Source organism: Vigna umbellata, chromosome 6 (genome assembly GCF_029865625.1).
Source record: "Vigna umbellata cultivar VRB3 chromosome 6, Vumbellata_1.0, whole genome shotgun sequence".
Classification (NCBI taxonomy): Eukaryota; Viridiplantae; Streptophyta; class Magnoliopsida; order Fabales; family Fabaceae; genus Vigna; species Vigna umbellata.
In genome coordinates, this window is record NC_142170.1 from 11,370,717 (window position 1) to 11,394,788 (window position 24,072).

A 24,072-nucleotide genomic window follows, 5' to 3' on the forward strand; every position below is an offset into this window, starting at 1 on the left:
TAATTATCTAAATTTTTGAATGATTATTGAGACATGTGAAAGTGATATTGGAAAAACTTTTATCAGGAGAAATAATTTTTTTTAAGATTGTTCATTTGTGACTCACTTCTTTTTCCTGAATTTAACATGATGAATTATCATATATTTTATTTTAATGAAAGAAAGAATTTTGAAAAAGTTATTATTTTTCAAACGTTTTAAGATTTTAAACACTTTTGTATATTTTTCAAAATTGAGATTATAACTTTGTTATGTTAGTTTATATTTACTTATGGTTTATATGAAAACATGTGTTTTTATAGGGAGCATCTCATTGTATATGGGTGTTAAGATAAATGTGTAGATAATCTTATTTGTTATTTTAAATTTTGTTAAGTTAACAAAAGTATAATGATATAAGAAGTGAATTTTCATTTTAATTGAAATTTAAGTAAAGTGCTGAAGATTTTACTTTTAAAAACAATTATTTAAAATAAGATAATGTTTGTAAATATGTATATAGGAAAGTGAAAAAAAAGCGATGTTACGTCTAAGTGCATACATATCTACTAATTCCTTGTAATAAAAAGTACAATTAAAAAATTGAACATTATAATATTTACTAAAATAAAAGATATTAGTGAAATTTAAGAAAACTAATAAAAATTTAGCGATTACGAAATGCATGTAAAGATATTTATTATTAAAAGTTAAAAATAATGTATATTAACGAACGGAACATTTTGATAGAAGAAGAATCCTTTTATGAATATATATATATTATAATAAAAAGTTATTTTTTCTTTTGAGTATTTAGTAATTACGTATTCCAAATTTGATTTCAGGACAATGGGTTACACTTGTCTCATTATCGAGTGGTTGGGTGTATGATCCACATCATATACCCAGTTTTAGGTTTTGTTCGAATATAAATGAGTAGCCATTATAAGTTGACACTACTAAAATAATATCTACATTATAACTTAAAATAATAATATTTTATTATATTCATTTTATCCTTAACTTGAAATTTTAATATATATTATTATATTATTAAAGATAATTGTCAACAAATGAATGTATATTTAAAAAGGAAATATCAAAAGCATTATTATATTTCAATATAAATTTCTCCTGACAAAAAGAAAGTTCACCCATATTCGAAGATCTCGTTTGGAATTTAATTCAAAATAAATAGAAAAGCTGAGAATATAGAGTGCCATAAATTCACGTAACACACCCTAATAAAAAAATTTCTCAACATTGTCTTTGATGCAGGTTGGTTATGCTCTCTCTCTGTTGTTTTCTTTTTTCGTTATTTTTGTTGAGTTTTTCTTTTTGCTTTTAACCTCTTCGATCGTTACGTTGCTGCTGATGACCGTCTCTGTAATTTCCACTGTCAGTGAATTAGGGTTCGGAGTTCTGATTGTTCATTGAAAGGTAAAACCCTCCGAATTCCTCTGCATTCCATTTTGTTTGATGTGGCTGGCACTTTGATAACCTTCTCAAATATCAGCTAGAATAAGCTTTCCGTTTTCCCATTGTTCACTGGTGAATTTTATACGCTGTATCTATATTATGCGTATCCGTTTCATCCTTGCATGTACAGATTCCGCTTATTTCTTCTATGATGTTATTCGTTTTTTTTAATCTGCATTTGCGATGATTAGTGTGTCTATGTTGGTTGGGATGATTTGTCTTACAGAGATTGATATGTTCCCTACAAGTAGACTGATTCGATTACGTTTTTGAGACGAGTGCTTTTACATTGTACTACTTGACAAACACAAATTTTCTTTTATTTTATTTTTTAACTCGTGGATAATAATTATAGCTAAACATATCTTCTCGCCCCCTTTTTGTGATAATATAAATTTATGTTATTGCTTTATTTTTTTTCCACAACTCCAACTTGAATAATGATAAATGGCTGAATTTTAATTGATTATATTCTTTCTATTACCCCACACAGTTGATACTATGATGGGTACTGCATCTTTGAATGGTGAGGATTCTTCATAGGTAGTAGTCACATGTTCTTCTTGTATTGGAGAGGATTTTCATCTTGGTCTTCAAGTTAGGTCTACTTGTGTTTTCAGGGTTTCGCTTCTATAATTTGGAGACATCCTCAGTCTATTGAGGTGTCTCCACCCTTGTATTCCCACTTTGAGATTAGTTATGAAATGCTGCTAAATTGTTAAATCATTCTATTATTTTCTAAAGTCAAGGCTAGAGTATCCCATGTGATCTGCTTTAGCCACCTTCCTTTAAGAGTTGGCCTAACCTCTTTAAGAGCACCATCAAAACACCATCCCACCATCATCAATTCACCAAAACCGTGAGCCCTTTCCCCATTTACCACCTTGCTTCCGCACCTTCATCATCAACATAGCTTCTCTTCATGCTTTGGCCCAACCTAAAGGACTGTGTGATGGTTTCTGTGTCTCTATACTGATCTGAAGTATTATTTTGTAGGTCTCACACGCAGTGTACAGCTAAACAAATGGTAAATAGTATTCGTTTTAGTCACAGTGCTAAGGATGAAGAAAATAAATATGGGAGAGTCACACAAAATGCTGAGAAGGGAAAAAAACAATTACATCCTACTGTATCAGATGCAACTGCTCTCAGACGGTCTCCTAGAGGGACATCATCAAGGAGGATAATTTCTGATCCTTCAAGTACTCATAAGTCCGGGCAATTTAAAAAGGGAGAAACACTGATACGGGTGGGTAAAAAGAGATCTGAATTGGTTGGAAAAAAGAACATGCCAAGTCCTTTGAGAAGATCTGGAAGGACTGGGAGTTACTCTTCTACTAGTCATTCTGATTCTAAAAGCTCAGGTTCATTGAATTCAAACCCTAAGCCAAAAAAAGAGAAGAGTGTGAGACACTTGACATTTGAAGCCAAAGAAGTAAAGGAAAATGAGGAACAAGATCTTGGAACACCCCAGGTTAAAGTAAGGCGAATGACTGCCCGCATGTACCGGTCTCTCTTTGAATTGCCAAAAGAAGGTAATATACTGGGATGCCTGGTGTCATTCTTATTTTAACAATTTTGTTTTCTCTGAACCCTGTTAGTTTTGTTACATATCTAAATGTTAGAAAAATCCATGCTAATACTATGGTTATTGTTATATACACCATCATGTAATAAAAGAAGTAGTTACAGGTGCTACTAATGCTAGGCCTTTCTTCAAGTCTCTAGTTGTACTTTTTGTTTACTTATCACAATTAAGACAAGTCAATGTTTTCTGAGTGAGGCTTGATAATGGTTATTAGGTTTTGTTTAACTATCTATCATTTTTAATTGCTTGCCTGAGAAGATTTCCTTACAGTGCCTGATAGGATTGACAAGTCAAATCAATATGGCAACAATATTCGAGATAAAATTGACCAGTGCTTTGAAGGTTGCCATTCTGATTGTGAAGTCTCCAAGAATGGTGCACTACCATCTAAAGATGGAAAGCTAAAAGAGATGAGAATTAGCTCTAGGTTGAGTGGCCCTGTGAAAGATCTGGGTGAAAATACCGTAACTCTGGATTCATTGGCACCATCTAATGCTGCAACTTATGAGGCAGGTTTGACATCTGAAAGGATATTGTATGAAGATTTTATCACGAACACTGTTAAAGATGACAGAGGTAAAAAATCGATACCTTCTCAGAGCAAGGAAATCACTGTGGGTGTGGATACAGATGTTTCTGCCACCTTGGCAAAGGGTGACAACTGCAACGTGATTTCTGATTCTGGTGACCTGTCAATGATCAGTTCCAAAATTATGGGGACTAACAATCCATCTAATGCCACAGTTTTTGAGACTGGTTTGGTATCTGAAAAGGTTCAGCCAGATCACCACAGAGAAGAAACATTTCCATCAAGCAATTCCAAGAATGGTGTGCAACTACCTCAAGATGGAAAATCAAAAGGGATGATAGTTGACCATCGGCTGAGTGATCCAATGAAAGACCTAGTTGAAAATATCGTCTCTCTAGGATTGTCAGCACCATCTAACGCTGCGACTTTTGGGACTGGTTTGGTGCCTGAAAGCATTCAGCCTAAAGACTTAATCGGAAATAGTGTTGGGTATGATAGTAGTGGTGACAAATTGGTACCTTCTAAAAGAAAGGGAATTATGGTAGACATGGATTCAGATGTTTCTGCCACATTGGCTAAGGGTAACAACTGCAACTTTGTTCCTAGTTGCAGTAGCCCTTCAGTTCTAGCTGGCAATATAATGGGGACTGATGGTTCACATTCCAAGCGGATAAGGTATTTGTTACTTGTCATATATCTCATTATTCTTGATTTTGCATGGCATCTCTTTTATTATATTCTTTTCTAGGGTATTTTCAAATTCTTGAATCATAAGTTCTTTATTATATTATTCATTTGATGCATGTTGCATGATATTTTGTGGTAAGCATTGATAGAATTGCAACATGATAAAAAATAAATAAGATGGAATTGAGCCTGTTAGGTTTCTTGGGAACAAGAAACCGGTTTTTCAGGTTCAATAAAGAAATAAGCACTCAAATCTTACTACACAACATGAGATAATACTTTAATTAAAGAAAACATAATACAGAAAACATTCATCAGCTTCCAAGGGAAGTAAATCCCTTCTACACAGGACAAACCCTGTTCCAAAAACGAAAACACAACACACCCCTCAGGAGGAACCATTTCCTCCTTAAAAGATAACCCTTACTAAACTTAATAACTACCTCTAACCACCCCTAAACTGCCCAATCACTGTTAACTTTCATGAAACTTCTGATTTTGAACCTTTTTTCTAACATACACCTTAAAGGTCTTATCAATACTCCTGGATTCCGAACAACCTTGTCCTCAGGGTCAAAGTTTGGGAATTGATCACGAATGATCCCTTCATCTTCTCATGTAGCGCCTTCGAGTCCTCTCGAATTCCATTGAATGAGAAGCTGAGGGACTGATATCCCATGGAGCTGCTGCATCCTGGAATCCAAGACCTTGAAAAGAGTTCTGCTGGAAGGTCCTGTGCAACTTAATGGGTACCTATGGCATGTTTAAGTTGAGAGACATGGAAGACAGAATTCGGGCCGTCACTAGCAGTTGGAGGCAAAAAGCCATGGGAACCACAAATCGCTGCCCAAGTAAATAAGGTCTCCAATGTTGAATTGCTAGCACCATGGCCATTAGTTCCTTCTCATAAATAAACTTGGAGAAAGAAGAATCACTTAAAGCCTTGCTAAAATAAGCAATAGGCCGATGATTTTGAGACAAAACAGCCCCAATACCCCTAGCTGCAGCATCACATTCCAGATGAAATGTTTGAGAGAAATCTGGTAAAGAAATTAATGGTGCTGATGTTAAAGGTCTTATCAGAGCCAGTGAGAGAAATATGATACTCTGTTAAAACTTCCTTATGTTTGAAATACAGTGATATTAGAATTTCTATGACCTAGCTGTTTTACTAACTACTGACTTAGCAGATAGTCATTCAGTTGTACTTTAGTTGAAATTGGAACTGTATATGAAATCCACATGAAATGCAATATGTCTAATAAGCACCTTTTGTCCTTTTACATTTTGGTGTTGTCAAACATCTTGGTCTTGGAAAGTGTTGGGTATTCTTACCAGTTACTACATATGGCTGATTTCTCCTTCGAAACAAGTCATGTGCAGCTGTAAGGTTTCCCTGTGACCTCTATTCACCAAACCCTTTCTAGTTCTATATTTGATTGCAGAAATATGTAGATGGAATATTTTTGCAGGAATTGTAGCGCCTGTTCCTTGCATTATTTTTGACCAGTTCATGAGGATTTACCTACATTTTGACTTATTTGGTGTTTTCAGGCCTAAATAACTTGTTCTTTTCTTTGCAGGTTGGATTATAATCCTGTAGTCAGCAAGTCTTGTAACCCTTCTACAACCGAGGTTGGTCAGATTCTTTGTTCTTCATCGTTAGTATTAAGCATGTGATGTAATCTGCAACTGTAGTTGTATTATACAAATCAGTCAGATTAGGGTTGGATGGATAAAACTGATTCCTTTAGTAGGGCTGCAAGTGGCTTGGGCTGGTTCAAGTTCAATCTAATTTTCAATCGAACCCAATTAAATTTAGTTGAGTTTGGTTGGGTTTACTTTTCTTTATTTAGCAACCTAATACAATTATAATTGGGTTGGGTAATCAGGTTGAGTAATTTAAAAGAAAAATATAATCTATTAAGAAAAAATTGCCTAGTAAATATTTTCAATGTTCTTTAATATTTGTTAGGTAACAAAATTACTACAATACATACATAAATTAATTGGTTTGGGTTGGGTTGGACGGTTTTGCAGGTATAGGGCAACCCAGTTAGATCTCTAATATCGAGTTTTAGAGAGAGAAAGACTTTTTGTATATTGTATTATTGATTAGTGTTAAGAAGTTGATTTTAAGCCTAGCTCAACCCTACAAAACCGGCTTGTAAGGTGAGATTTGCACCCACTTATATACTGTAAATTGGTCTTATCTCTAGTCGATGTAGGACTTTCAACACACCTCCCTCACGCCGAGGTATAAACATCATCTCGAACGTGACACTAGACATTAATGGGTGGTCCGATAATAGTCTGATAGCAGGTGGAACAACATGTTCAACAAACAACAAATATCGTTATGATAGACTCTAACCGTAACTCTGATACCATGTTAAGCCTAACTCAATCTCACAAAACCGGTTTATAAGGTGAGGTTTGCACCCACTTATATACTCTAAATTGGCCTTATCTCTAGTCAATGTGGGACTTCCAACAATTAGTACTATTGACATTACATGAGGTTTATATATCTGTTGCAACCTCTGATATCTAATTTTAGTTAGAGATGACAGCTGTCAGCCAGTAGCTGACAGATAACACCCTATTATACTACTATACTTGTGAACCAAAATGTTCATATAGAGTAGAATTATATTCCAATAGTTACAAAGATATATCTGGTGTGTCGAAAGAAAATTGTATTGATACTGAATGGAATATGTACGTTCTAAAGAGTTTGTAATTCTCTGTTAGAGAATCCTATATATAGATCAGAGAAGTAGTTATGTCAGTTACAACTTTAAACAGAAGAGAAAGTCAGTTATATACCTTTAGGATGATGAAGAATTGAGTGATGTGGGACCTAAGCTTCCTTGGCCGTGTGATATGCAGTCCTTAACATCCAAGTCCCACATCTCTTAAGATCACTCACCCTTCTTCCTCTCCTAAACCTATATAAGCAACCTATGGCTCCTTTGTAAAACACACCTTTCATTAATAAAACAAGAGTGATTTTGTTAGGTTCTTTTAGGCAAAGAGCCGTAACAGATAATTCTCCCTTCTCACAACACTCAAACAATAACCAAGAAATTAAATGTATGAGTATTTCATTAATTCTGTAAAGTATGTCAAACAGAATGACAAGTAAGAATCCCAAGGAAGCCTCCCTTCCTCCACTGGAAAATGTCCAGTCTAATTTCCCAAGAGTAAAATATCTCATAAAAAAAACCCCTCTCCACTTATTCTACTACTATTTATACTATCTTGCCCCTCTAACAAACTTCTAACAGACTTTCCCTCTTAACTTCCTTTCCCGCCTTTATTTCTCCTAACATACACTTTTATTCCTCTATCAATACCCCCCTCCATCTCAGCAACCTTGTCCTCAAGGTTGAAATCCGGAAACTGGTGCTTGATGTACCGTTCCTCTTCCCAAGTTGCTCCTTCTACTCCACCCTCCTGCCACTGGATCAGAACTTGGGACACCTTTTCTCCTTGTTGATCTTTGTCTCGCCTCTGCAATACCTTCAAAGGTCTGTATAATGGACCTTGCACCTGTAATTCTTCCGGCAATTCTCCTTCCACCTTATTCTCCCCTACAGCTTTCTTCAATTGTGACACATGAAAGATCGGGTGTATTCTGGCTGTTTCTGGCAGCTGCAATTTAAAAGCCACTGGACCCACTTGTTTTTCAACCAAGAAAGGTCCGTAATAACGAGCAGACAGTTTGGGATGCAACTTGGTTGGCATTGACACTTGTCTATGGGGCCTTATCTTAAGGAAGACCCAATCTCCTTCTTTCACACTAGACTCCTTCCTCTTTCTATTCGCATACTGCACCATCCGTTCTTGCGCTCTAGCCAAATGATGTTGCAATTGCTTGAGAGCTTCATCTCTCGTTTGTAAGTCCTGTGCCACCGCTTCTACCACCGTTTCTCCTGGAATGAATCTGTTTAGTGTAGGTGGGGCTCTGCCATAAACCGTCTCAAAAGGAGTGCATTTTGCTGCTCCTTGATAGCTGGTATTATACCAGTATTCAGCCCATGCTAACACGGTGTTCCATGCCTTCGGTTGTTCTGAACAGAAACACCGTAAATAGGTCTCCAATATCCTATTCAATACCTCAGTTTGGCCATCCGTTTCCGGATGGTAGGCAGTACTCATTCTCAATTTGGTGCCCTGAATTCGAAACAGCTCCTTCCAAAAAATGCTAATGAAGAGAGGATCCCGGTCACTAACAATTGATACGGGTATCCCGTGCAATCGCACCACCTCTCTTACGAAAATTTCTGCAATTACCTTTGCTGTATAAGGATGCTTGATGGGGATAAAGTGCCCATATTTGCTCAACCTGTCCACCACCACCAGTATCGTGTCGAACCCCTGAGATTTTGGCAATTTAACCACAAAATCCATACTTACTTCTTCCCATATTGCCTTGGGGATTGGCAATGGTTGTAGAAGCCCCTGGGGAGATGATGCCATATATTTGTGTTGCTGACAGATCAAACAAGCAGCTACATAATCGGTCACCCTCTTCTTCATACCCCTCCAGTGAAAAGCCTGAGCGAGTCTCCTATATGTTCGATATACCCCTGAATGGCCCCCTATAGTCGAATCATGGAATTCTGCTAAAAGCTTGGGTATCCATTCAGACTTCTCTGAAAGCACGAGCCGTCCTTTAAAATGTAATCTCTCGTTCTCCATGGTGTAAGCGGGATGGGAGTCAGGATCTTGTTTTATCTCTTCCATTATTTTTTTCAGTCCTTCATCATTCTCTACTTCCTCCAAAAGCTCTTGAAAATCAGGCCAATATGGCCTGGATATACCTTGCAGCATCTTATCCCCTTCTCCCCCATCTTCACCTTTTCTAGATAATCCATCGGCCACTCTGTTTGAAGCTCCCGTTCTATAATAGATATCAAACTCATACCCCATGAGTTTTGCTAACCAGTTCTGCTGGTTTTGAGTGGTTATGCGTTGCTCCAACAAATGTTTCAGGCTTTTCTGGTCTGTAAATACACTGAAACGTCTTCCCAGTAAATACGGACGCCAGTGTTGAATGGCTAGCACCAGTGCCATCAACTCCTTCTCATACACCGACTTGCCCAATGAGCCTTCTGACAATGCCTTGCTGTAATAAGCTATGGGCTTCTTGTTTTGTGACAATACCGCTCCTATTCCTTTCCCGGAAGCATCACATTCCACTTGAAACGCCTGTGAAAAATCAGGCAGAGCTAGTACAGGAGCAGTAGTGACTGCCTTCTTCAATGCTTGCATGGCTGCCTCCCCCATTTCCGTCCACTCAAACTTCCCCTTTTTTAAGAGATCTGTGAGAGGTCTCGCGATCTTCCCATAATCTTTTACAAATCTTCTATAGTAACCGGTGAGTCCTAAGAAACCTCTCAGCTCTTTGATACATCTGGGCGCTGGCCAATCAGTCACCGCTGACACCTTCTCACCATCCATCTCAACTCCTTGCTTTGATATCAGATGACCCAAATAGCGAATCTGTCTCTTACCAAATTCGCATTTTTTCTTGTTTGCAAATAGCCTATGTTGCCGCAGCACCTCCATCACTTGTCTGAGGTGATCTTCATGAGCTTCCCACGATTTGCTGTACACAAGGATGTCGTCAAAAAAGACCAACACACTCTTCCTCAAGAAAGGTCTCAACAGTGAATTCATCATATCCTGGAAAGTGGCCGGAGCGTTTGTGAGGCCGAAGGGCATTACGAGGAATTCGTAATGTCCCACATGAGTCCGAAACGCTGTTTTTGGGACATCGTCTTCCTTCATCCGTATTTGATGGTACCCCGATTTAAGGTCCACCTTGGAAAAAAAATCTGCTCCATGAAGTTCATCTAATAATTCTTCAATCACGGGTATGGGGTATTTGTTTGGGATGGTAACTTTGTTTAAAGCTCTGTAATCAATACAGAAACGCCAGCTCCCATCTTTTTTTTTAACTAAAATAACCGGGCTAGAATATGGGCTGTTACTGGGCCTGATAATGCCCAAGCCCATCATCTCCTGTACCTGTTTTTCTATTTCAGCTTTCATCAGATGAGGGTATCTATACGGTCTTACGTTTACAGGTTCGGTGCCTTCTTTAAGGGTTATCTGGTGATCAACCCGCCTGACAGGAGGAAGTCCCTGCACTTCCTCGAACACTACCTCGAATTCCTGCAAAATTTCCTCTAAATTTTGTTTTTGCATGATGGTTAAGTCTTCTTCCCTTAGCTGTCCCTCTGCTGTTTCAGCTTTATACATACTCCATACCACCGCCACTGTCTCTATCTCAGCTTCCTTTTGCAACATTTCAGGGGTAATTAATTTTTTCATTAATGTGCTGTCCCCCCTTAACACCACCTCAGCATCTGCTGACCCATACTTCAATGTCATCTTCTTCCAATCCACCCTTATCTCTCCCAATTTTGCTAACCACGCCACTCCCAACACTACATCCACTCCACCTAAATCAAATATGTAGAAATCCTCTCGCACTTCCGCTCCCTCCAACGCCACCGACAGCCCTTTGCAACACCCTTGTGTCTCCTTTCTCTGGCCATCTCCCAAACATACCCGATAGGGTGGCGTCTCCTCTTTCTCTAACCTCAGTTCGTCGACCAAGTGAGCTGAGATAAAATTATGACTCGCCCCGCTGTCGATTAATACGATGATCCTCCGCTCTCGAACCCATCCAGCCATCTTCATGGTGTTGGATTGCGTCACCCCCCCGGCTGAATAGACCGACAGCTCCATGCAACACTGTTCTGCTTCTTCCATCGTCTCCGCATCTTCCTCGTCGTCATCGGCTCCCATAATCATCACCTTAAAACTCCTCTCTGCGCAGCGATGCCCGGGACTATACGGTCCGCCACAGTGAAAGCAACGGCCCTCCTCCCTCCTTTTGAGATATTCCGAATATGGCAGTGTTCGCACTCCGCGATTCGACCCGCCACCACCGGACGTACTTTCGACTTTCGAACCGGCGGTTCTGGTCGTTGCCTCTTTCTTCTGACCCATACCTCCATTGCTGCTTGTGCGTCCCTCCGATGGCCCCCGATAGATCTCCGTGCTAGCCACTGTTCCCCCACTGACAGCGTATTTTCCCCACGTTGGTCCTCCTTTACTCCCCGCGCCTCCTTTGATCACCCTCGATATCAGCCCCGATTGTTCTACGTCTCGTGCCCTCTCCATTGCGGTTAATAAATCGCGAGGGTCGTATGGTCGGACAAGATCCCTTAATTCCTCTTGGAGTCCCGCAAAGAAATACCCCAGCAACTGTTCCTCCGTCACGCCATCCGCTTGAGCCACCAGGATTTCGAACTCCCGAACATATTCCGCCACCGATTCTCGTTGTCTCACTGCCGCTAATTTTTCGAAGATCGTTCCCCGGTGTCTACCTCCAAATCTCCTGACCATCGCCTCCGTTAACGTCGCCCAGGTATGTTTCTTAACTTTCTTCCGCCAAAAACGAAACCAGTAGTTCGCTTCTCCCTCCATGCAAATGTACACCAGTTTCATCTTCTCCTTTTCAGTTACACTCTGTATTTCAAAAAACTTCTCTGCTCTCGCAATCCATCCCGTCGGATCGATCCCTTCGAAAGTGGGTAATTCCACTATCTTCATCCAACTCTTCTGTACATCCGCCCTTTCTTCCTCCGATTCATCCTCCGATTCGTCCTCCTCCGTCTCTCGACTTCCATTAACCGAATGACTGCCCTCCGAACTCCTTCCCTGGTTCCTTCTTCTCTCATGTTTCCCCAATCGTCTTCCACGGTCGCGATTCCCGTCTCGAGCCCTTCCTCTCATCTCCTCTCGAATCTCTTCCAACATGGCTTCCATGGACTCGAACTTTCCTTCCCACCTTTCCTCCAGTGCATTCATCTTGTTCTCCATCGCGCAACTCCTCCGATCTGGATCCGGCAGGTCGGACCAAATCTGTTAGGTTCTTTTAGGCAAAGAGCCGTAACAGATAATTCTCCCTTCTCACAACACTCAAACAATAACCAAGAAATTAAATGTATGAGTATTTCATTAATTCTGTAAAGTATGTCAAACAGAATGACAAGTAAGAATCCCAAGGAAGCCTCCCTTCCTCCACTGGAAAATGTCCAGTCTAATTTCCCAAGAGTAAAATATCTCATAAAAAAAACCCCTCTCCACTTATTCTACTACTATTTATACTATCTTGCCCCTCTAACAAACTTCTAACAGACTTTCCCTCTTAACTTCCTTTCCCGCCTTTATTTCTCCTAACATACACTTTTATTCCTCTATCAGATTTGCATTTCTTCTTTGGGATAGAATCTATGTCTTAGTTCAGATTTGGGATTTTATCTTGTGGCAAAAGCAAGTGGCAATCTTCCTGCACTTGTCTTGTGACAAAAACAAGAGCAACATTTTATTGATCAGAATCCTATATGTAGATAGTCAAGTTGGTGTAGTTAACTAATCATGTAATTTGCACAAACCTGCCCCACAAGTGCACTCACATGTTCTCTCTCACACACATACATAATGATTGTTTATGCTTATCTGTGGGTACGTCTTTGATCACTTGGTATTTTTTATCAGCTTGAAGATGGGGATTCTATTGCTGCAAGCATGCTGCAGGACTCTCAAATTGATAATGAAAAAGAAGTTGGTTTAATAACTAATTCCATGAAGAGTGGCACTCAACTGAAGGAGAGATTGTCAAGTCATAATCCATACAGATGCAAGTCTGACTCCTTTAGGTTTGTTGAGTATTGGGTTCCTGTACAAATATCTAATCTGCAGCTTGAACAGTATTGTTCTATTTTACTGTCAAATGCTTCTATTCTGCGCTCCTCATCAAAGGTTGATAGCGTTGAGGCTGTCCATGATGTTCTTATATTAACTCGGAAGGTTAGGTTGTACTTTTTGAATAAATTGCATGCATATCATAACATCGAAGAGAAAGTCGTTTTTTGTTTAGAATCTAGATGTTTTATGCTGCAATATTTGGTTTCACCATCTGAAATAATGTTTTGATTATTATTAGATGTTTAGTGCTAAACTGTTAACAAGTTCTTACTACTGAGCGAGATAATTACAATGAGTATGACATCAATATAATCAATTCAGTATTATTAATAAAAATTTATTATGTTTTATATTGAATTCATTTTAACATCCTGTGCTGCATGATGCTAATTCTGATTTGGTGTCGCTAATTCATAATTAAAATGAATTTGATATGCTAACGTGTAATTTTTTTTCTATTTGATTTGGTGTTCCTTTACTTTTTTTATATCAACTCCAGAGCTGTCATATGTTTTTGTATTTTCTTAATAGTTTATTTTTCTCGTGGTATCTCTTGACAGTGTTGTAGTCATCCCTATCTTGTTGGTCCAGAATTGAAACCTTCTCTTAACAAGGGTCTCCAACCGACTGAGTATCTTGATTTTGATTTAAAAGCAAGTGGCAAGTTGCAACTTCTTGATTCAATGCTTGAGGAGTTGAGAAAAAAAGATTTAAGGGTGCTCATTCTTTTTCAGGTACACATTTTTCGGACTGTCTAGCCATTAAGTCATTAAATTTACATCATCGTTTATTAGTTTCTTTAGCTTCATAGTTATCAATCACAGTGAGGAGTGGCTGACCACAAAAATGTAGTTGGGTGACTTTCGTATCAAAGATTTTATATTATAGATATATACATGCTAAAAACTATTCACCACTATAGGCATATTCATATTAACTGGCATGAGAACATTGGAATGAAGTGATAAATAAAAGACGGAATTAATAGATAAGAATGGAACACATAAAATACGTGTGGGGAGAGTCAAAAGAACATTGGAGGTCACATTTTTCTGTTTAGGTCTGTTTTGCCTGTTTCCATTAATTTTCTCGCATGCATGTGTGTCTGTTGTTACATGAGACCATGTTGTCCCCCTTTTTCTTATACTTTATGTTCACTTTGGGCAAGATAGTTCATTGAATCATGTTAGTTTATTACTGAATTTGCAGTCTATTGGAGGTTCTGGAAGAGTTATAGGAAATTATTTGGAAGACCTACTTCGACAAAGATTTGGTCCAGATTCGTATGAAAGAATTGATAAAAATATTCTACCTTCCAAGAGACAAGCTGCCATGAAGAAATTTAATGACAAGAACAACAAACGATTTGTGTTTTTGTTAGAAACATGTGCTTGCCTTCCAAGCGTTAAATTGTCGTCTGTTGATTCTATTATTATATTTGATAGTGATTGGAACCCAATGAATGATATAAGGTCCCTTCAGAAAATAACACTTGATTCACAGTTTGAATTCATAAAAATATTCCGGTTATATTCAACTTTCACTGTTGAAGAAAAAGCCTTAATCCTTGCTAAGCAATGTAAGTCAATAATTGACTTCAATTTACAAAACATAAACTGGAGTACCAGTCATATGCTGTTGATGTGGGGTGCTTCTTGTCTATTTAATGAACTCAAAGCTTTTCATGATGGTGAAACTTCTGCATCAAATGTGAAATCCTTGTTTGGGCGACCATTTCTAAAAGAAGCAATGCATGAATTCTCATCGCTACTATCTCAGGATGGAGAACATATTGATTCAAGCAACAGTTCAATCTTATTGAAAGTGCAGCAAAATGGGGGAACATACCAGGGAAATTTTTCTTTGCATGGGGAGATAAAACTTGGGTCACTGGATGAAGAGCCATCCCAATTTTTTTGGACAAAACTTTTGGACGGAAAACAGTTTCTGTGGAAGTACTTAAATAATTCATCTCAGCGGAGCAGGAAGAAAGTTCATCATTTTGAGAGTTCAGTCAATGGGCCTGATAATGTAAGTGAAGGAGCAGCAAAGAAGCGCAGGAAAGTTAATATTATTGATCAGCCTTCTTCAAAATTTGAAGATGAAAAGTTACCCGCTGGTAGCAAGGCAGGTTAGTGGTGACATTTGTTACTTTGACCTTTCATCGTTCAATGAAGTTGCCAATTAGTAACAATTATTGTAAGCCTTTTATATATATATATATATTATAACTTCTGAAACCAATAAATAATTTTGCAGGAACACCTGGAGATTTAGTGGGTAATGCTTCTCAATTCTTGCATAGTCTGACTACTTGTTCTGGTAATCCATTCCATGTCAATTATTTATGGCCCTAACTCAATCTGGTTGCTTGACCAAATATCAGATAGATCTCAAGGAGACAATGTTGAATCTGAGCGAAAAAGAGGACTGCATGATGAGCAGAGTAGGTTACATATTTTGCTGAAGCCAGAGATCACAAAGCTTTGCGATTTACTTCTTCTTCCGGTATGAAATATGTTTTCCCTTTGTTAAGTTTACCCCGTTTCCTGCATTGGTCCTTTACTCTTTGTATGGTTGCATTCTAATTACCAGATTGTTTTTGTTGATTAAGTGTGATTGTGTATAAATATTGTCAGTTCAGCATCATTATTTAATGTAAAGGGCTGATAGGAACTTGCATATTATTGAGTTGTGTGGGATGCTCGATAGAGTATGTTACGTTTCTGGGTAAAAAACGTAATGAACCACGATCATAGTAGGCAGAAAAGATAAAGAAAGAATGGAATTCTCTTATTAATGGTAATAAAATTTTGTAAACAAAGGATAGTTGAGAGCATAACCCCTCTAGTACGGGAGCATAACCTCTCTCACAGGACTGTAGCGTAGCCCCCTGTCAATAACTCAATAATCAAAAACCTACCCCTAACAATAGACTCTAGCTTTATTTATATTAATTATTTCCCGCCCATCTTGTGCTAAATCTTTCCCTAGAATATTATTCTAAATAAAATATTTCCCTAGAATATATTTTCCTAGAATATATCTTTATTTAATATAAATATCTTATACTGACTATTTCCTAGAATATATCTTTATTTACTATTAATATCTTATACTGAATATTTTCCATAGAATATATCTTTATTTACTATAAATATTTCCCGCCCATCTTCACCGCTACCAGTTAGGATAGTAACTCTTCAACCGATTGGTTACAGCTCTTCCCCCTGCCTCCTACCGTTTGGCTTGCTTCCCTTGCCTCCTATCGTTCGACTTGTTTCCCCCTGCTTCCTACCGTTCGGCTTGCTACCTCCTATCCTATCACCCTATATCCTATCAGAGTACGTAAGTGCTTGGTTCTTCTCCCTTAATATCTTGCTATTAGGGGTGGGTTCTCCATGTGCTTATGTACATATCAATTGGTATCAAAGCTGATTGTCGGTCTCAAAAAGGGTTCTAACCAGCAAGGGATTTGAGTGAAGGGTTTTTTCAGTGAAAGTTGTTGAGACATTGGCTCTTAAGCCTAGTTCTATGATAGTTAGTTCTGTATTATTTGAGGGGTGTAGGGCAATTAGAGTGTTGTGGGATGCTCAATTGAGCAAGTGCTTGATTTTCCCCCTTTTATAGTTAGCTTTTGATGATTGCTTTCCCAAGCGCTTAGGTGCTTATCAAAGGCTTTTAGAATTTTGTTGATTTGATAGTGTTCCTGTTGAGATTCTGATATTTGGATGCATTACTGTGTCTGCCTTAATGCTGGTGATGGTATGGTATGAAGCTTGTAATTTTAGGCTTATAATGAACTAGGAATGAAATGCTTCTGATCTGAAAAGATACTTGATAAATTGAATAATTTTTAATTGGAATTTCTGATTGTCTATTTTGAAGTACTCTTTGTCAGGTAAAAACCCAACAATGATGTATCAAATTGAAAAGTAGGCTTTTAGTTTGAAGTGGTAGGACTAATGAGATTGCTTAATCCCTTTTAGAAGTGGAAGGAAGATAATGAATTTAGAGGTAACTAAGGCAATGATGTGAATAAAATTTGGATCTAACCATAGGTGGAGACTTATTTTAGTTATTCTTGTCCTATTAGGTTCATGTTTTTAATGATTATAAGTTTATAACCTATGACGCTTGGTCATGACTGTTCAATGCCATGTCTTCCCTTGACATGTGTTTGATTCCAGCATGCTTACTACACATGTACATCAATGTCAGACATTTTGCTAATGTAGAATTTAAAAAAACATTTTTTTTGCGGCTTTGGCACTTTTTTAAGAAAAACTTGTGTAAGTTTCTATTTGTCCTTTAAACAAACAAACAAACAATCTATTTATCATTTACATCTTGTGTTTCACTATCTCTAATTAAATTTGTCTTTGGATGAATCTAACTTAAAAGGGTGTCTCAATGATGGTTATCGACAAGGGGATGAAATGTCTTAAATGACTTAGATCCTCTTTACACATTTTGGATTTTAGATGGATGAACTAGATCTTTTTGTATCAGGAAATAGTGTGTTCAAATTGTTATAAATAATGTTCAATGTGTGTGTGTCTCTCTCTCTCTCTCTCTATATATATATATATATATATATATATCCAGGTGGTCGTATCCTGTATTTTGGAAATTGTAGTTGTTATAGTGTTGTGTGTCCTAGCTTCAAAGTTTATAATTATTATTAAGGAGTGGACTTTAAGCCTAACTCAACTTCACAAAACCGGCTTGTAAGGTGAGGTTTGCACCCACTTATATACTCTAAATTGACCTTATCTCTAGTCGATGTGGGATTTCCAACACACTTCCCTCACGTCGAGGTATATACATCTCGAGCGTGGCACAATATGCCCAACAAACAACAAATATCGCTAGGATAGGCTCTAACCATAGCTCTGATACCATGTTAAGAAGTGGACTTTAAGCCTAACTTAACCCCACAAAATCGGCTTGTAAAGTGAAGTTTGTACCCACTTATATACTATAAATTGGTTTTATCTCTAGATGATATGAGACTTCCAACAATTATGATGTACTAGAAGGAAGTAAAGGAGGAAAAGGTTATTGTTGTGTTTTGTTGGAGAGTGCTTTTGTGTCATTGTTGGATAAATTGTTATATTATGTAACCATTTGAGTAATGATTGCATTGAAATATGATATGGATAATGACTTTAAATATCATATAATGAAACTGACTTGCTATAAGCAATGTGATAGCTGAACCTAAGGAAGGTGGAATTTGTCTGTGCCCCTTTTCAATCTGAAATCGTTCCAGTCCCACTAGATTGTGTACCGTGTGATTTTGTCCTTGAAAATTAATTTTTCCACCAATTCTTCTGATATCACCCTGCAATCCCCCAGGAATGAATTTTATAATTTTGTTATGGGTATCGTTATTGATTTGGTAGAATTTGTATTTATGTCAATCTAACCGAATCTGAATCGATAATATTCTGATGGCCTCTTTTTGTAATGCAGGATAAAGTCAAGAGTGTGATAGATAAATTTCTTGAATATGTTATGAATAACCATGATGTCAATAGGGAACCATTTTCAATATTACAGGCTTTTCAATTATCTCTGGTAAGAATATTTTCTAGTACTTCTATTCGATTTAATTTCACTCCTTTGTTGCTTTATCCATTGCTTTCTGGCATAGCCTTTGTTTTCTTGAAGAAAATTGTTTTTATGTTTTTTATTTGCTTATTTCTTCACTTTCTTTACAGTCCGAAGAATATGTTTAGTGAGTTAACAATTTTGACTTCCTTTTCCTTTTCTGTAGTAACTTTTTTGTGGAACTTGTCAAACTTAAGTATGAACACTGTATTGCAAATATACTCAATAATCTGGGTTTTGGGCTAGAATTATATAGTTCAAGGCCTGATCATGAACCATCTCAAAAGCTTAAACTGTTAGATGAAGACAAATGAATAGTTTTATATTTGTGGAAGAATGAGAAACAAAAATTTTCTGAATTTAGATGTGTGTATCTTCCACTCATCAGAGTGGTCTATTTTTATTCGAGAGTATTACAACAATAGTTAAAGCTAAATCAATTTTGCTGGAGAGCAATTACTTCTTGGCATGCAGTCAATCTAGCTACACCTAGTATCTAGGACCCTAGAAAAGATAAACATTGAAGTAACTTGCATTTTCTATGTTTTGCATTCTTAGCTTGTATACAATTTCAAAATATGAAATAATCTTTTGGCAAGAGTATTTTGAAGGGATGGCAGTGCATTGCAGCCACTTTGGACATTGTGGAATGGCCATGCCATGGTGCAAATCACGCCGTAGGCTGAATCTAAAGAAGATGAATTCTAGGGTCTATGCAGCATGACCTAACCCAAGACAAATGCAACCTTGATTTCCATAAATTTAAAAATGTTCTGGGCCCTTGCCCAATTGAAAAACCTAAACTACCATATACAACCCAAAACACAACTTTTTAGTTCCGCAACCGTATCCACTGTGGTCAGCCACCTGTGCTGCCGCCGCTGCCTAATACTTGTGCTGCACCACATGTAGCGTACCCTATTATATCTTGGCTACCAATCGAGTCCCAAACCTTTCTCAAATCTTCTATCAGCCTTAGGATCATGCTCTATATTTTCTATTGCAAAGAAAAGTAGGATAGGTGCAAAGTTGAATACGAATTTCCCTTCAATTTTCTTTTTGGGAGCTATTAAGGAAATTTTCTCTATTCTTTTTCACTTGCATACTCACAGACCGGTTACCATCTTAACAACATAAATGCAACATAAATTTATACTACTTGGTCTGCATTTATGCCATATCATTTGGTATATTTTTATGAGTAAAAAATAGTCATGATAATTCGTAGACAGGAGTTCTGTTTCACGCCTCTTATAACTGCGTGTATTCACATAATTGCATTAACTGATAATTTTTTTTTTCTTTTATCGTGCAAAATTCAGTGTTGGACTGCAGCTTCTTTGCTAAAGCACAAACTCGATCCCATTGCCTCTCTTATAAAAGATTTGAACTTTGTGTGTAAGAAAGAAGAGGTGGACTACATTTATTCTATGCTGCGTTGTTTGAAGAAAATATTTTTATATCGTACAGGAAGTTATAATGATACCGACGCTCCAAAAGCATCCGAACCATCGGATGGGGTATGTACCAGAGTTGAACAGGAGGTTGAATTGTTCAAAAAAGATATGTGTAAAAGTATTAAAGAAATTCAGAAGAAGTGCAAAAAGAAGCTGAAGAAGCTATGCCTTTTGCAAGAGGAAGAGAAGCAAAGGTTGAAGGCACATATTGAGGAGGAAGAGGCTAAATTTGAGGAAGGGTACAAACTACAGTCAGCTGTTATACGATCCTGCTCTCCCAATGATGTTATAAGAATGGAAAAGCTTAGGGTTTTGAATATTGAATACGAAAAAGGAATTGAAGAACTGAAATGTCAGCATGAAACACAACTCAAGGATCTTGAGGCCAAGCAATCAGCTGACAAACAGAAGTTTCTAGAAAAGGAGGCTGCTTGGGTAGAAGATGTGGAATCTTGGGCACAAAATGAACTTTCTAAAATAGTTGCCTCAAAGGAACTTGGGACTGGGGTTGAGTCCTTCCAGACTTATGGTCAAGTACAACCTGACAATGTTCTTAAGAATCACTTTGCAGAGGGAAAGGGTCAAAATGATAAGGTTAAAGCCATCACAGAGACTGTCACCGAGAATTCACCTTTATCTGATGAAAGAATTGCTAACAGGGCTGCAGTAAGTTTGTCGGGTAGAAAGGAACGTTTGGGACAGCATGGGATTATCAATACTACTGATTCAACAGAAAATGATGGTGCGGTGAATCCTCCTTCATCCATGGAACATGAATCTGATGGAGGTGCTGTAAATGAAGTTTCATATAGAGAATTAAGATTGAGTAATGGTCCTGATAACAATACTCATTCGAGTCCGTGGCATGAAAACTCTGGAGACTCTTCTAGCATACTTAATGGACATATTCCAGTTGATGAGCAAGAAACTAGAAATGAACTGGACACTGTTTGTACATTAGTAAGAGATGTGCCTCCGGAAACAAGTGGGATTTTCAATTTTACCGAGTGTGTACAGGATGCATCTCCTTTGAATCCCCCGTCATCTATGACTCAAATGTCTGATGAAGGTCGACTAGAGGTCCCATGTTTAGATAGGGTTTTATCACCAAGGACTTGTCAAGGTGCTTGTTCAGGTGATGAAGGTCCAAATAATATATCCATTTCAAATCCACTTTTGGAGCAACAAACTACTGATGATGTTCCTTTGAGTATTCCAGCAGCGGCTGATTGTGTTGATGATATAGAGGATTTAACAAGTGCTGTGTTGGTGGCTAAAAGGACCACATCAGAAGAGCAGGAAGGAGCACCTAAAACCATGCCAGAATTGTCCCAAGAGTCTCCAGTATCCAGAACATTTAAAGTCATGGATCTTCGAGAAAAAGATGCACAGTTATCTATGGGCTCCACTCCTGACCATGAAAAGTTTAAGGAATTGCTGCATTCTTCCGAACAATCAGAACTGGTACCTAGCACAGTTGATGCTGTACCAGCCGATCAGGTGCAACAATCACTATCTGCGGAGCTTCCGTCTTCCCACCGTAATTGTTTAGGAACTGAAGTTGAACATCAGCCAACTGTGGTTCCAAGTCAAGATGTGCAATCTGACTCAAACTTGGAACATTCACATGGGCACCCTGCCTCATATTCAGACCCTAATACAGTTGCACCTAGTGAAGTAAGAATGCAATCTACAAACACAATAAATTCTTCAATTCCTCTGGAGATCAATTATCGACATATGGAAGCTGAAATACATTCAGCTTCCAGAAACCTGCATCTGAGCTATTATGATCCACTCAAAATTGAATTGGATAGAATACGAAAAGTAGCAGATCAAACAATGATAATCTATGAAAAAAAGGTTAGTTTCTGGTTTGCTTATATTTTGATTTTGGTCATCTTTTTTTGTGACTATATAATATTATTCTTGCTGGAGCAGAATATGGAGTTAAAATCTGAGTTTAAAAAGGAATTAGAAGAACTCCGCAGGAAGTACGATATTAAAATTCAAGGGATTGAAACTGAATTCGAACAAAGAAAGACGACTCTGGATACAAGTCTTAATGTAGTTCGTATGAATAGGTTTTTGGCAGATGCTTTTAGGGCTAAATGCTCACATCTTAAACCATCGTGTACACCAGGAACGCTGCAAGGTATTTTACTTTTTTTGAGATCTAAATTAAATGTTGCTTTTATTGCCCTGACTTGATATGTTATGTAATTCTAATCTCACTTCGGTTCCATTCCTACTATGTTTCTAATAGTAATAGTGGTTATCCTCTCAAGCAGACAAAAAACATCAGTAATTCTGGCGTCACCAGCCTTTTTCCCTTTTTTATAGGCAAATGAATTATAGATATGTATTTTTTTTAAAGTCCTGAAACTAATTAATGCTGTATAATGATTGCATCAGTATTTTTTTTTTTGGGGTCTGGAAATATATACTCGTCCGCTTGTCCGGGTAATATGTGCATTGTTTATCTATTCTGCTCATGAGCAGACATTCATAACTAAGTGTGGATGCTTTGCAGCACTGGGAATTCAGATTTTAATTTGAGTCTTTCCTAATCTTTATTTTATGATCAGATTCAAGTTTTGCGTCACAGCAGTTGCTTCCGCCCTCACAACAACAGAATGCTAATTGGCCATCTCTTGTTGCCGGTTCTTCTTTTGGTCCTTCTGCGACCAATCGGCAGGGTCCCTCCACAAATGCTAGCTCTCAGCTAACATTACATCCTATACGGGCTGGTTACAGTGCATCACGATTTCCCACCAATGTTTCTGCAAGATCACCAATTATCAACACCATCTCTTTGCCTGTCGAAAATCTTCAACCTGGTGGTGAGATTCGCGCCCCTGCGCCGCATCTCCAGCCTTTTAGACCGTAACATAACTCTTTTTTTCTTCTCCCAGTGGTTGGGAGATTCTTACATGATATATGGTAGGGCAAATATTTTCGTACTGATACAGATGACAATAGTTTTTTTTTACATCCCTTTGTTCTAATTATAGTTATGTAAAAATGTATATATGTAATTAATTGTCTGCCTAATTTTCTCTGGCATACAATGAGTCATGAAGGGCTGACGATTAAGATGAAACACAGGGAATTGGTGAGCTGTATAGTTCTTGAAACAATTAGCAAAACTTCAATACGCAACTGCGGATTTGAAAGGGAGACATTTTTAAAGTCACTACGGTAAAGTTTCCTTTTAAAGAGGAAAACCATGACTTGAATTTTTTCTCTCTATCCTTTTTGGCATTTTTTAACATGCATTTTCGCTCTATTGAACTGGAAAGTATCAATTTAAACATCATTGACATGATTTTATCTTTATAATATAATAAATTTAATTTATTAATTTAACCACAATCGCAAGTTATGATTGAATCAATAATAAACTTGAATTCCAAAACTGTTATAAATTTTGTCTAGGACACCTGGTTGAATTGGCAAATAATGTATATTACTGGAGTCCAGTGATAAGTTTTTCATGAACGCATTTCTTGATATACTAGAAAAATAAATAAAATATATGTTTACCTTCATTAAACTCAAACTTTATTTTTTATATATTTAAACAAATATATGTACAATGAGCCTTCTTCTTAAATTCTTCTCTCTGGTTTATCAGTGTCCTAACGTCTTGTGAGATCTTTCAACATCTTGATTTATCCTGTTATTTTTTCTTGAATAACCCTTATCCTCCGTTCTTATAAAATAAAGGTGGCCAACATGCATTATGGAAAGTTAGTTGTTTTTGTTTTGGGATTTAAGACAAGGTAAACACTCTTAAAACTTCTTCTAAAATTTGTCTTATTAAATTTAAGGAGTTGTTAATCATATTCTTTATATTAATTTCTAGTTATTTTTTTGGTTGACATTATTAAATTTATTTGTGACTATTTTTTATTTAGTAGTAGTTAAAATAATTTATTCAA

At 37.4% G+C, this 24,072-nt stretch overlaps 1 protein-coding gene across 3 annotated transcripts; it reads left to right on the forward strand.

The window, feature by feature from the left end:
• Positions 1 to 1,146: 1,146 nt before the first annotated feature.
• MOM (ATP-dependent helicase family protein) lies at positions 1,147 to 23,380 on the forward strand. Of its 3 annotated transcripts, XM_088093109.1 has the most exons (14): positions 1,147 to 1,257; positions 1,383 to 1,419; positions 2,455 to 2,993; positions 3,317 to 4,250; positions 5,846 to 5,897; positions 12,846 to 13,157; positions 13,616 to 13,789; positions 14,265 to 15,186; positions 15,315 to 15,335; positions 15,442 to 15,563; positions 18,534 to 18,638; positions 19,994 to 21,991; positions 22,070 to 22,283; positions 22,717 to 23,380. In XM_088093109.1, exons 3-14 carry the CDS (start codon positions 2,483 to 2,485, stop codon positions 23,016 to 23,018), a joined length of 5,667 nt encoding a protein of 1,888 aa, XP_087949235.1. In that variant the 5' UTR covers positions 1,147 to 1,257; positions 1,383 to 1,419; positions 2,455 to 2,482; the 3' UTR covers positions 23,019 to 23,380. The 3 variants fall into 3 exon arrangements, with proteins under 3 accessions (XP_087949235.1, XP_087949236.1, XP_087949234.1); XM_088093110.1 differs by lacking the exon at positions 1,383 to 1,419 and having other exon boundaries at positions 1,187 to 1,257; XM_088093108.1 differs by lacking the exon at positions 1,147 to 1,257 and having other exon boundaries at positions 1,264 to 1,419.
• Positions 23,381 to 24,072: the final 692 nt, after the last annotated feature.

Bases quoted from the DNA above. Each gene is read 5' to 3' on its own strand.
- MOM (XM_088093109.1), top strand. From the start codon at position 2,483: ATGGTAAATAGTATTCGTTTTAGTCACAGTGCTAAGGATGAAGAAAAT. The intron at 15,564-18,533 runs GTATGAAATATG...TTTGTAATGCAG, and splicing joins GCGATTTACTTCTTCTTCCG to GATAAAGTCAAGAGTGTGAT. The intron at 22,284-22,716 runs GTATTTTACTTT...TTTTATGATCAG, and splicing joins TACACCAGGAACGCTGCAAG to ATTCAAGTTTTGCGTCACAG.